Below are 14,243 nucleotides of genomic sequence, written 5' to 3' on the forward strand. Positions count from 1 at the left end.
GGAGGAACCTCCCTTGCCAATGGGGTTCACATTCCAATGGTGAAATTTCTAACATTCACAAGTCTAAGAAATTTTAAGGTTTACAGTACAAGTCACTGTCCTAGGTCTTAGAGATACAAAGACCAAATAAGAAACATTCCTTGTTCTCAGCTAACTTATATTCTACTGAAGGGTTCAGCTCCTAAATAGATAAATGCACACAAGTTCATTTGAAAAGTTAAAGAGTATCAAAAACTATGGAGATCAGGAAAGGCTTCTTATAAGAGGTGGCTCATGAGCTAGAGATTCTAAGAAATAGAGATGAGAATAAAGACCAAGTCCCAGAAACACAAGATGGAGGCCCATTTTAAAGCAGTAGGCATTGGGTCCATTTGAAGGAAGCAATAGCATACATGAAGGCGAGCAGGCAAGGTTTGCTTGATCCAGAATGTGAAGGGCTTCCTATACTAAGCTGAGGAATTTGAGTTTGACCCTAGAGTCCCTGGAAGTCTGGATTCCAGTTGAGAGGCCTCCATTTATTTTGAGATTTCCTGTGGAAACCAAAGGCAACTTAGGTGATTCAGTGGATAGAGCACTGGGCCTGGAATCAGGAAGACCTGAATTCTGATCTGGCCCCAGACCCACTTGCTAGCTATATGACCTTGGGCAAGTCACCTAACTTCTGTTTGTTTTAACCTATTAGAGAGGGAAAAGGCAAACCACTCCTACATCTTTGCCAAGAAAAACCTCATGAAGAGTATTAACATGTTGTGGTTCACAGGGTTATGAAAAATTGGATGTAACTGAACAACAGTGGAAATTAAGTCACCATGCATATAGCCATCTCCATACCTTCCCTAGTTCAGTGCTACTTCCTTACTACCATGATTCTTTCTTTAAAAACAAACAAACAAAAACACCTTACTTTCTGACCTAATGACAACTCTAAGACAGAAGGGTAAGGGCTGGGCAATGGGGCTTAAGTGACTTGTCCAGGGTCACACACCTAGGATGTGTCTGAAGCAAGATTTAATTAAAACCAGGGCCTCCCATCTCTAGGCCTGAGTCTCCATCCACTGAGCCACATGGCTGCCTCTATAATTCTCTTTCATAACAAATTAAGCCTAACTGGTGACCAGGCACCCTGCGACTCTGATTTCAACTGTGCAGAAACAGAGATCCTGGAAGAGAGACCTAGAGAAAAGATGTGAGCACTGTTAACTTCCCAAAGGCAGGCAGTCAATGAGCATTTATAATATTAAGGGCCTGTTATGTACTGTACTAAGAGTTGAAGGAAGCCATACCAGGGTCTTGAACAAAGCGCCAAGGAAGCCAGTAAGGCAGAGGTCTATAAACTCTCCCTTTATCAGTTAAAGAAATCCTCTCAAGCTAAACTAGATTCATCAGAAATGTGATTCTTTGTGGAACGACAAGTCAAGGGAATTGATGCCCTACTCTCTCCTCTCTCCTGTCTCCACTCTGGCCTCAGGGCCTGGATTAGACTACCAATTGCTGCCATTTCATTTTAACCTAAAAACAGGTTAGCACCATTAATTTCTCCCCTGTGGACTGTCTTTCTGAATGAAAGAAACGCAAACATTGGATTTTAAAGTTGTAAGTTCTCTTAGAAGTCATTTTAATTAAATACATCATGTTAGACATAAAGAAAATGAAACCTATAAAGGTTAAGGGACTTGCCCTAGTTCACAGCCAAGTTTGGATTGGAATCCAGATTCCTTGAGTATTACTTAAATTCTGCTGCTTTGGGAAGAGTTAAACCAGTGAGTTGTTGACAAAGAGTGGAAATAGCGATACAAATAGTTAATGTTCTGTAACAAATGTGCTTTTTGGTATCTATCAAGCAATTAAACAAGACATGCGAGTTTTGTAACATTAGTGAAAGCTACAAAAAAACTTCAGATCAGAGTTTGAGTTAAGCAAACAGCCATTGGTTTTTGGTGACCTTAAAATTCTATGAGAAATATTAAGAAGCATGTTCTAGCCAATTCTTTTCTTGCTAAAAATACTAGACCAGGATCCAACTAAGTTTCAAAAATCAGTAAATATCCAAATTAAAAGACACCATTTTCTGCTCTAAATTTTCCCTTAAAAAGAAATTACATTCTATTTTTTCAGGGTAGTTGTTCTGAGTTTAAGGTTTAAATCTTCAATATAGTCTGTGTTTCACTTCTTGAGAAGTTAGTATTGCTGTGAGGAAAAAATGAGAATTGAGACCTTCAGCAATGCAACAGTTGAAATTTTGATTAATTATAATTAGATAAAACATTTAAATTAAATTAATTTATTACTATTTTGTAAATAATATATAACTATAAATGAATATATTAAAATTAAAATGTCCTAAAAGTTTAATCAAAAGCACATTGTTAAGCACATTGATTTGTACTCATAGGTGCAATATATTGCATCATTGTTGCACAGTGATTACTGTCCTAATTCTAAAATGGTAAAACAGCATAGGGTTCCTGGGGGAAAAAAATATCTTGATTTTCACAAAAGAATTATTAGGATTCAGAAGATGGCCCTGTGTTTTCAGGTCTTGGAATAGATGATAAAACATATCATTAACTATTATTAACTAAATGGAGCAAAGTTATTGTCAGTTCACAGTCTTTGGGAGATGAATGTTCTTTTGCATAGAAAAAAAAAATCCCATTCCCTTTCAGAGAACAGAGATCCAGGCAATATTTTGATAGCAGAAGTTTGTCTGTTCTCATTTTCACACTTCTACAGAATAGCCCCACACTTGGATACAGATTGAATAGAATAAGGACTCAATTAAAACTGACATTAGAGGTGAGAACATGTCATCAGTGGAAATAGTTTCATGTTCAACAATTTTCAAATCATAATTTTCCCTAGAGAAAATAAATATTCTTTTAAAAATAAATGCCTCTAAAAGCAAATGTAGTATTAATCATTTGTCAAAAACTATAAGGAAATTGTTATATGATAATAACAAGTAATAAAAGCTAGTATTTATATAGCATTTTAAGGACTGTAAAGCACTTTACAAGTCTTCATGACCATTGAGGAAGGTAGGTGCTAGTATTATCCCTATTTTACATATGAAAAAGACAAAGTGATTTTGGACCATATTGAGTGTCTGAGAACCGATTTAAATTTGTGCTTTTGTTGTTCCAGGTCCAGTGTTCCACCTCACTAAGTCTCAACCAATGTTATTAACTTTAATTTCAGAGAAGGAGAGAAAATAATTTTTCAAGTTTATTAATTTCTTATTGAATAGGAGGATTTTGAAAAGAATTAGGGTTAATGATAAGAAAAAAGAAAGGAAGGGAGGAAGGAAGGAAGAGAGGAAGGAAGGAAGGAAGGAAGGAAGGAAGGGAGGGAGGGAGGAAGGAAGGAAGGAAGGAAGGGAGGGAGGGAGGAGGGAGGGAGGGAGGGAGGGAGGAAGGAAGGAAGGAAGGAAGGAAGGAAGGAAGGAAGGAAGGAAGGAAGGAAGGAAGGAAGGAAGGAAGGAAGGAAGGAAGGAAGGAAGGAAGGAAGGAAGGAAGGAAGGAACAAATAAGAGAGCCAAAGAAAAGAAAATGCAGACAAGGACTCAAACAAGCAAAGCAGTTATCATGTTAAATTAGAAATATATATGTTTTAAAAGCTGTATGTTATGGAGATTTGCAGTTTCATATTTGGTCCTCTTTCTTATCAAGTTCATAGTGATAAAATAAAAAATAAAAACTTCATGTTATTTATCATGTCTTTTTTTTTTGCTCATGTCATTTGGTAGATGTATTTCCCTTACACAAGATCTTTCATCTCTGGGATACATTACTGCTTGGGAATTCTTCCTTTCCATTCTGTATTGGAGTGGCCATTCTCCAGCAACTACGAGACCGGCTTTTAGCGAATGGCTTCAATGAGTGCATTCTGCTCTTCTCTGACTTACCAGGTATCTAAATATCTATTATACATGATTATCCCCAGATGCATATGTGGATAAAGGGCAACTGAAAAGTAAGAAGCCACATGGCAAGATGAGTTGCATAACTTTAGAACTACTTTGGTATATGTGTGGTGGTGAGATGGAGACTTTCTAAACATGTCCTTTTGGACCTTATTCTTGACATATTGTGACAATATTATGAATGATTAGCTAAAGTACTTATTAATTGTTGTATAAATAGACTATTATATCCTAACATGTACCCACAAAGAATATGAATGAATTGTGCTTTGTAACTTGGTTGTATAGAATTTAAAATTGTCCTATAAAAATGGTAGTTGAGGAGTTAAGCCAGCTTGCAAAATCCAAGTTAACAAATAATAACTTTGTTCAGATATCCAAATGGATATGTGATCTTATTGGTTTGGATGATTTATTGGTAGGTTACACCAATGCCTGTCTATCTTTTGTGTGTCTTGTTCATACTCCCCCATAGTTTGCCCCACGGTTTCCCTCAGCACATAGGAGACCTTCCTCACTTTCTTTGATGTAGTTAGGAGTAATCTTTCCCTCCCACTACATGGTCTTCAGCTTCTCATCCTTGGTTATAAGTTGCAGCCTTCTCATACTTAACTGTCTCCCATCAGATGACACTCATTTTCAATTCTTTAGAGACTTGTATCTGAGGAGTTGCTGCCTCACAAGCAACACTCATAGAATATTGGTATTAAAGAAAATGAGTCTTTGTTTCCTTGGGAATCTTGGGTCCTTTAAAAGCTTTGCAATTTTCTGAAAACAATCTGCTTCTCCTATTCAATTCAAAGCCTAACTACTACTCCCTGTGTACTGTCTGCCTGATGGAGAAGTATCTGGGAAATGAGGGTTCATCATTTAGTCTTTGCTATATAAATGGTCAGGCAATAATATTTTGAGTGGTCACACATATCTTCCTAGCAGCTCAGTTTTCTAGGGCTTGAGGTAGCCAGCACAGTGTCCTCTGTAATCAGGATCCTTGTTGGACTTCAGAATCTACTAAGAAACCCTCTTTAACTTGGACTCTTCCTTGGATCTCTTCCATCACAATGGTGTACATGTTTTCAAGTCAACATCTCCCTGTTTTATGCCTGAAATCAGAGAGTCATTAACTAGGCTTATTTTCTGTTGTTAAATTTTTCAGGTAATCTTGAATGATCTTGATTTATGAATGATACATGACAAATTGGAAAAGAACCTTTACAGTGACATTTTGCTGTAAAAATCAAATGTTTGTTTTGGGGAATAGTTTGTTGTTCTATAATTGATATTCAGTTCTTTCAGCTAACTGTAAAAGATGTGATCCATTGCTAAATATTACTTGTGAAAGCCAACTTGTTCTCTACTAATGCTCTCATTGAGGATACCCATGATTTTTTAGAAAAAAAAATGTGTAGACATGGCAGAGCAGACCTATTGATGCATAGGTTACAAATGTTAATCCCAATCACCTTTTTTTCAGTACTAATAAGGTTAGAAATACTCATAGTCACCATACATCAATCAATCACTCTACTAAACTCACAATAGTGGTGATCTATAGATGAGAGCAACCTTGTTAGATATGATGTTTTACTCTGCCCGATCAAGTATCTATCAGTCTTTCTGTTTGCTTTTTGGTGGAAGATTGTTATTTTATAATTCATAAGCAATTCTTCTCTAAATACATTTGGTCCAATCTGGTGATTTTTCCCATCTTTGTTCCTTTGGTAACATTTCTGCCTCTCATCTAAGCTTATCTGGTTATTGTGCTGAGATACTGAAGATATCATACCCTTGAAATGAAAATTAGCATAAGACAATACTATGTTGATATAATAGTGCTAAATAGTGACATGCATCAATATTTCTACTATATCCATTCCTCTCCCCCAGGCAGCTCCTGAAAATTAGGACCTAGCATTCCTAGCCAAACCATTCTTTTCCTGGCATTAATTAATACTAAACTATTACATGATTTCTCTGAAATCATCCCTTTCATCATTTCTTATGGCACAATAGTATATTGTTCTATTGCATTCATATGCTATAATTTGTTCCGTTATTCCCCAATTTACTATCCTAGTTAATTACTACTAATTAATTATAATCATAACAATACAGAATCACATCAATCTTAATATCCTTACTACAAATAAAACCAGAATACAAAAGGAAATTGAAACTAAATGGAAAAAAGACACAGTTTTCCCTCAGAGTCAAATTGAGGAATTGGCAGGATTGTTGTTGTTGTTATTGTTTTTTTAAACCCTTACCTTCTGCCTTAGAATTGATACTAAGTAGCAGTTACAAAGCCAATGAGCATAAAGGTTAGGCAATGGGGGTTAAGTGACTTGCCCAGGGTCACACAGCTGGGAAGTGTCTAAGGCCAGACTTGAACGTAGGACCTGCTGTTTCTGGGCCTGACTCTCAATCCATTGTAATTTCCTCCAGGATCAGTTTTAACATGCATCCAGATTCATCAAATAAGTTTGTTCCTGGGTCATTTGGTTGTCTAATATTGCAATATTTATGATAAGGTTTGGAGGAGGAAACACTTAATCACAGCTTGTATACTGCAGAGAATGAGGACTTAGAAAAAAATAAATGAAGAATTTGATAAGACCCTCCAAATGAGAAGAATGTACATTTTAAAATTTGGTCACTTCAATTCAAATATGTGCATGAGGGGAATATTGAAAAATATGTTGGAAAACATGACTGAAGAAAATGAAATGGGAATTTTAGACTAAATAGAAGTTACATGTCTTTGTATAATGAATACTTTGAGAAGAGTCCAGATGCACTGGATAAAGAGAAAACTGAATTTCATCACACATACAAAAAGAAATTGATTATACTTTTAGAAACAGAAAATGACTCATTAACATGTGGGAGTTGTTTTTCTTTTTTTTAATCCTTACCTTCCATCTTAGAATCAATACTGTGCATTAGTTCTAAGGCAGAAGAGTGGTAAGGAGTCAAGTGACTTGTCCAGGGTCACACAGCTAGAAAGTGTCTGAGACCAGATTTGAACCTAGGACCTCCCATCTCTGGGCCTGGCTCTTAATCCACTGAGCCACCCAGCTGCCCCCATGGGAATTGTTCTAAGAAAAATTGAAGAAGGGTTAAAAACCAAAATATGTGGAATGCATTTGAGCCAACTACAAACTAACCTATTGAAATAATCCTTTTACTTCAAAAAGTGAAAAAAATTGGTAAAAGAAGGAATAACAACATAGATTATCACCATTTCCTAAAGAAGATCAATTTACATAAATCAGGAGATTAAAAGAGCCTAGAAACAACACACACACACACACACACACACACACACACACACACACACACACACACACACACTCCTTCCAGAAAATACTTGTTCTGTTTTCCTTGCCAAGGCCATGTTATAGCAGCCAAAGATAATTCTGGGTTCAGTGGAGGGAAAGCACATTACAAAAGCTTGATAAAAATCATAGCATCATAGACATAGAGCTAGAAGGAACCTCAGAGCTCATCAAATCTGACCACTTCATTTTACAAATGAGGAAACTGATTTACAGGAGAGTTAAATGACTTGCCCAGGGTCACACAACTAATAATTAGGTCTTCTGTCTTCAAAGGCAGTGCCCTTTTTACTGTGTTGTATTACCTCTCATGTCAAAATCTTTAGGAGAGCATAGTTATCTGGGTTGTGGACCAATATATAAAGGGCATTTATGAACACAACTAGAAGATGGACAATAAACAGAAACAAAAACGGGGTGGGGAGGGAATCTGTTAAGATTTTTATCCTAAACTCTTTTCTCCATCACTAATAGTAGAATTGCCTCATTTGGACTTTGCTTGATGTAGGGAGTAGGAATAGTATTGGAGAAAACAAAGAAGGGAAGAGTTTCTAGGCTTGATCAAGCCAATATAGAGGGGATCTGTATAAAGGTAACACAATTTGGGGGACTTTGAGAGATCAATTTAATTCTCAAGATGTCAGAAAGAGGAAAGGATACAATACTTGGAAAAAAAATTTTTTTAATTAAAAAAAATATTAGGTCACCAACCTAATAATTATACAGTCATCAAAGAGGAGAAAATACTAGTATCTTAGAGATCCATATGACAGCTCTCCTACTGATAAAATATTTTTCTGAAAATAATCAGCATATGTAAAAAAAGCATCCTTGGTGACACTATGACAAATGAGCAAGCTCTTGCAAAAGATTTTCCACAACACATGGTTACAACCATACACCTGATGGAAAAGTAAAAGTGGTTCACACTTCCCCTGTACATCTTGTTTTTTCAGTTGTTGTTCAGTAGTAGTTGTTTTTTTCTGAGTTTTGGAAAATTTTGTTTAATTAGTTAATTTAGAATATTTTTTCCATAGTTACAAGATTCATGTTCTTTACCTCCTCTCCCCCTAATGCCCTCCGGTAGCTGATGTACAATTCTTCTGAGTTTTACATGTGTCATTGATCAAGACCCATTTCCATTTTATTGGTATTTACACTAGGGTGATTATTTAGAGTCTACATCCCCAATCATATCCCCGTCAACCCATGTGATCAAGCAGTTGGTTTTCTTCTGTGTTTCTACTCCCACAGTTCTTTCTCTGAATGTGGATAGTGTTCTTTCTCATAAGCCCCTCAGAATTGTCCTGGGTCACTGCATTGCTGCTAGTAGGGAAGTCCATTACGTTCAATTATACCACAGTGTATTAGTCTCTGTGTACAATGTTCTCCTGGTTCTGCTCCTCTCACTCTGCATCACTTCCTGGAGGTTGTTCCAGTCTCCACGGAATTCCTCCACTTTATTATTCCTTTTAGCACAATAGTATTCCATCACCAACATATACCACAATTTGTTCAGCCATTCCCCAATTGATGGGCATCCCCTCGTTTTCCAGTTTTGGGCCACCACAAAGAGCGCAGCTATGAATATTCTTGTACATGTCTTTTTCCTTATTATCTCTTTGGGGTACAAACCCAGCAGTGCTATGGCTGGGTCAAAGGGCAGAGAGTCTTTTATCACCCTTTGGGCATAGTTCCAAATTGCCCTCCAGAATGGTTGGATCAGTTCACAACTCCACCAGCAATGAATTAATGTCCCTACTTTGCCACATCCCCTCCAGCATTCATTACTTTCCATAGCTGTCATGTTAGCCAATCTGCTAGGTGTGAGGTGATACCTCAGAGTTGTTTTGATTTGCATTTCTATGGTTGTTCAGTAGTTTTTCAGCCCTTCCCAACTCTTTGTGGCCCTATTTGGGGTTTTCTTGGCAAAGATACTGGACTGGTTTGCCATTTACTTCTCCAGCTATTTTACAGATGAGGAAGCTGAGGTAAACAGAGTTATTTGCCCAGGGTCACACAGCCACTATTTGTCTGAGGCTGGATTTGAACTCATGAACACGAGTCTTCCAGATTCTAGGCCTAGCACTCTATCCATTGTACTCTATCCATTGCACCCCATGGCTGCTCTTTGCATATTAACTATTTAAAAAATTGTTCTGTATATTAATATAAATTTTGTCACCATGTATTCTGCCTTAAATTTTTTCTTACAACAAGATGTCTTCTGTGCAAATGTTAAAATCACTTGGGAACCCTTAAGAAATATAACAAGTGGAAAAATTTTGCTTAGACCTACAGACTAAATGCAGGATGACATAATGGATAGAGAGGTGGCCTCAAAGCCAGGAAGACATGGGTTCAAGTCCTACCTCTGATCCATTCATACAATTTGTATGAACCAAGAAAGTCCCTTTACCTCTCAGTACCCAAGGCAACTCTGAGCCTCTTAGTTATTGAGAAGGTGCTGACCCAAATTGTTAAAGGGAGCTTCCTTAGCTGAGTGGTCTCGAGATCACTGAAATCATATTATTGATATCAAGTGAGGCATAAAAAAAGAAATGCTCAACAAAGGTGTTTCTAATTGTCAAGGAAAATGGCTCCCTAAGTAAAAATTGAATGACTGATACATAGTAAGGTCCTCCAGAAAGTCCTGTTCATTGATGCCATTGTGCTATATGGCATCAAGACCCACATCATTGCATCATTCCATAAATAAAATAAAGAATAAGCATTTATTAAGCAACTACTATTTGCCAGACATTGTCCAAATGAGACGCATGATTCAAAAAGCATTTCACTCAACTCTCCACACAGAAAAAAAATATATATATAGATAAAGAATGCCGAGATATTCCACACGTTTAAACCATGGAGCTGGTCCATCAGTATATACGTCATGAACAGATACTGTGATTGGATGATAAACTGGGAATATATTCTAACAGAAAGAGGGAAATTGGTTAGCTTTCCTTTGAGTAGCTATACATCACTTTTATTGACGTCAAATTTTTCCCTGGAACAAAGGCCCTTCTTTTTAACTTAAAATTCCTTTCATACTGCACATGACTTTAAACAATGGCATAAAGTATCATCAAAGAGAGATGACTGACTAGGAGATGGGCTAGGAATCATGTTAAAGTTTCCATTGGTATTCATGTAAACTCAAGAAATCTAATAGAAGGCCACAATACATTACATCTACTCTCTCTGGAGAATTTACAGAAATACATTGATAGTCACAAGAAATGTTTATGTGTGAATGATTTTGCCCTCTGACCCACATCAGTGAGATTCCCTAGTAGATTAAAATATTGAACATTGCCAGTGATAATAGCATGTGGTCCAAATTCTTTAATATTTTAAATAGTATCAGTCCATCTTTCTTTCCTGTTAAAATCACTCCATTTCAGGAAATAATAATGCCTTGGATTCATTTAAGTCTTTTCCTTCAAAGAACTAAGAGCCCCAATATTAGTTTTCTAACTTGTCAGATTAAAAATTAAGGTAGTTTTTTCTTATATTAGAAAAGACATTTGTTCTTTTCTTAGAAAATCTTGGGGAAGACCAAATTATCTCTTTTGTTTATATGTTTGACAAAAACAAAATAGCTAGTTTCAGAAGCTAGAAGAACTGTCTGTACCCTGCAGATACTTTCTTCTTGTTCCCAAATGCCAAAGTAAACAGAGAATGATTGATCCAGATTAAAAGCTTTTTCCAGTCTGTCCTTAAAAAGCTCAAAGTAAATTTGTTAAGATTGCTAATTATGTATTTCCAAGTAAAGCAGATTTTTTATGTCCTTCTAGTCTAAGTGGACTACTTAAAAATCCATTGTGAAAAGTTTTTTTTAGGCTACCACCAGTTATGAATATGTTTCTTAGCAGAAATATTTGACTACTTGAAATTAAATAAAAATTATCCTTCATCTAAAATAGACAGAATACTCTGTTTATATAAAGTGGCTTGATCCAAAATTTCCTTTCACCAGCCCATAATTTGACTATTGTCTAAAATTCCTCTTCTGGAAAAAGTTCTAGGAGCCAATATGTAAAGAGCTGTTTCAAAGCCAATCAATAAAGGGTTATTTTTAAAACAAAAAAATATTCCATATATGCAATGTTCACACTTCCCTAAATCAAACCTCTAGCTATTGGAAACTATGTCTTTAATGAGCTCTTTATCCACCAGTCATCTCCATTTTACCTTATGCTTGACTTGACAGGATTATTGTCTTCTTCCTGCTGAAATACTTGTACATGGTACCTGATTTACTCCATTATTAGGTGTTATTTACATGCTCCTGGGAAGAATGAAAAACATTTTTTTTTTAAGATTTGAAGAAGAAATTCAGGGATTTCTTCTTGAAGCAAAATCTTTCATGATACTAATCTCAGGACATACTTGAATGAGTAAATCATTCTCCATTAAAAAAAAAATACATGATAATTCAAGATTTAGTTCCTAGCTCCTGAATATATACTTGGAAAATGGACTAAGGTTGAATATCATCTGGACTTATGAAATATGTAAGAACTCTATTTAAACTCAAGTAGATGGCAACAATCAAAAAATTGGCAACTATGACCATTAACAACAAGGATCACTTCCAATTTGGTGGAAGAAAGTCAATAAGAAGGTGTTGCTTTTCATCTCTTCTTGTTTGCTCTGCTTTCCTTCCCTAGAATAAATCCTGACACTTCTCTGTTTATTTCTCCCTATACATTACTGAAAAACATTGTAGGTAGCCCTCAGTTTTAAACAGCACCATAGTCTAAAATCTTATTTAGAAGACTACTTAAAATGCATTTCCCTAAATAATTAAGGTTGCTAAGCAAAAAAATTATTTAAACCATATCATACCTGAAGTATAGTGCTGTGTTAACATATGTTCATTTGTTTTTGCAAAACAGAGAAAAATATCTTTAAATTAAAAGAAAAGAGGGGTAGCTAGATGACACAGTATATAGAGCCAGGCCTGCAGTTGGAAGGACATAGGTTCCAATATGGCCTCCAACACTAACTAGTTGTGTGTCCCGGGGCAAGTCATTTAACCCCCATTGCCTAGCCTTTATTACTCTTCTGCCTTGGAACTGATACTTACTATTACTTCTAAGATGGAAAGTAAGTGTTTTTTAAACAAAATTAAAGGGAAAGAAGCAGATTAGAACCAAATATTTTAAACATTTATGTAAGACAAAGGCATAACATCCAGGTCCTATAAAGCCTAATAATAAATGTTCCCCAATGAAGTAATTGTCAAAGGAAATGAACAGTCAGCCTGAGAAAAAATGAAAGCAAACTATTCACAAACAAGTGAAAAGATGCTCAGAATCTCTAATAATGAAAAGAAATGGAAGTCAGACAACCTTAAGATATCATCTTATCCTCACTAAAATAGAAAAAAATATATTTTAAAGAAGATAAATATTCAATGTTGGTGGCATTATGGAAAAATATGGTTCTCTAATACATTGTTAGGTATCTGTGGATGAGAGTCAACATTTTAGAGAATAATATGGCAGTATACAGCGGGACTCTCTATTGAAAACTTTCATCTTGAAATAATGCTTCTTTGAGAAAAATATTTTCAGTTTTCTCATTTGGACTGTGACCACAGTATTTCCCTCCAATTCTCAAAATTCTATTATTTTTTAAACCAGGAAGCAGAACTTATCTTTCTCATTCTCCTCCACTCCCATTGTGGTGTCATTAGAAGAACACTGAGAAAACCTAGGTTTCCATTAGGAATATCTATCTACATGATGTTGGATGAGTCATCTTTCCCCAGACTCTTTTTCTCCTTGCATCACTTACGTTTCTTCTTGCATCACTTCCATTTCTCTTCCCCACTTTTCCTCTGCCTCTCTTAATTGGTTTTTGAAGTCTTTTTTAAGATCTTCCAGAATCTGTGTCCAATTCATATTTTTCCTTTGGACTTTGCATGTGTTTGCTTTGCTTTCACTGTCCCCTTCTGTGTCTGTACCTTGCTTTTTGCTGCCATAAAAATTATTTAGAGTTAGTTGCTTTTTTGTTGTTGTTTCCTCATTTTTCCTATCTAATTATAGTTAGGCTTTGTTTTCTGGAGAGTTGGGGTACCCTCTTAAACTTCAGTCCTTCCTTGATGTTATTCTCAGCTTATTATCTGGGTTTTTACCAATTTCAGTTCTTGAAGGATGATTTTGTGATGGTCTGAAGGCTAAGAACTCTGAGAATCCCCTCCCCCTGAGGATTCAATTGACCCTTGAGATCCTGATAGCTCAAAGACTTTCCTTAGGCTTGGTTGTAAGCTTTTCATCTTACTTTGATTTTGACTAGCTCAGGAACTACTTAAATTGTAGCCTTAGGCTTAGGTGTAAGTTTTTGCTCTTGCTGTGCACTTGTTTTAAACAGGCACAGCCTTGATTGCACTGTCTTGGAGCTTCACCCTGAGCTTTATGCAAAAAAGATGGAGGGGGGACCTGTGGACTATGTCCTCATCCTAAGCCCAGACTGGGACTCCTGGCTTCACTCTGTGCTCACACGGATCAGCCCACTTCAACTCAGACTGCTCTGGACTGGGACTCCAGACTCCTCCATAGGTTTGAAATTTCAAGGGAGATGGGTTGACTAGGACCACTATTTACGCAGGCAGGGTCTGAGGGTCTAAATTTTCGTTTGAGCTTCGGTTCTGAACTTAGGACAACAAATGTGGAGTTGGGGAGTGTGACTTGCTCTTGGCTTGTTCTTCACACCTATTGCTATCATCTTGCTGATTGTGCTGTCTTCTCATCCCAGGGTCCCAGATGTTCTCTGCCTACCTTTTGGGTTCTTCTTTTCTTGAAAGTTGTTTCACTCTGTCTCCTTGTTGGTTCTTTCACTCCTATTTGTTTTGTGGCAGTATTGAAATATTGGTTGGAGAAGATTTTGATGGTGACTCTGGAGCTGCTCTGGTTTACTTTGCCATCTTCCTTTTTTTCCTCTTATATAAAATGAGGAGATTGAAC

General features: G+C 36.4%; 1 protein-coding gene across 2 annotated transcripts in view; it reads left to right on the forward strand.

Annotated features, from left to right (window-relative positions):
• Positions 1 to 14,243, forward strand: part of TBCK (TBC1 domain containing kinase) — a 270,070-nt gene that overhangs the window by 140,151 nt on the left and 115,676 nt on the right. For both annotated transcript variants that reach the window (XM_007495831.2, XM_001363355.4), the window contains exon 22: positions 3,746 to 3,907. In XM_007495831.2, the coding sequence (XP_007495893.1) occupies positions 3,746 to 3,907 (162 nt within the window). The remainder of the gene's footprint in view (positions 1 to 3,745; positions 3,908 to 14,243) is intronic.

Source organism: Monodelphis domestica, chromosome 6, assembly GCF_027887165.1.
Source record: "Monodelphis domestica isolate mMonDom1 chromosome 6, mMonDom1.pri, whole genome shotgun sequence".
NCBI classification, from domain to species: domain Eukaryota; kingdom Metazoa; phylum Chordata; class Mammalia; order Didelphimorphia; family Didelphidae; genus Monodelphis; species Monodelphis domestica.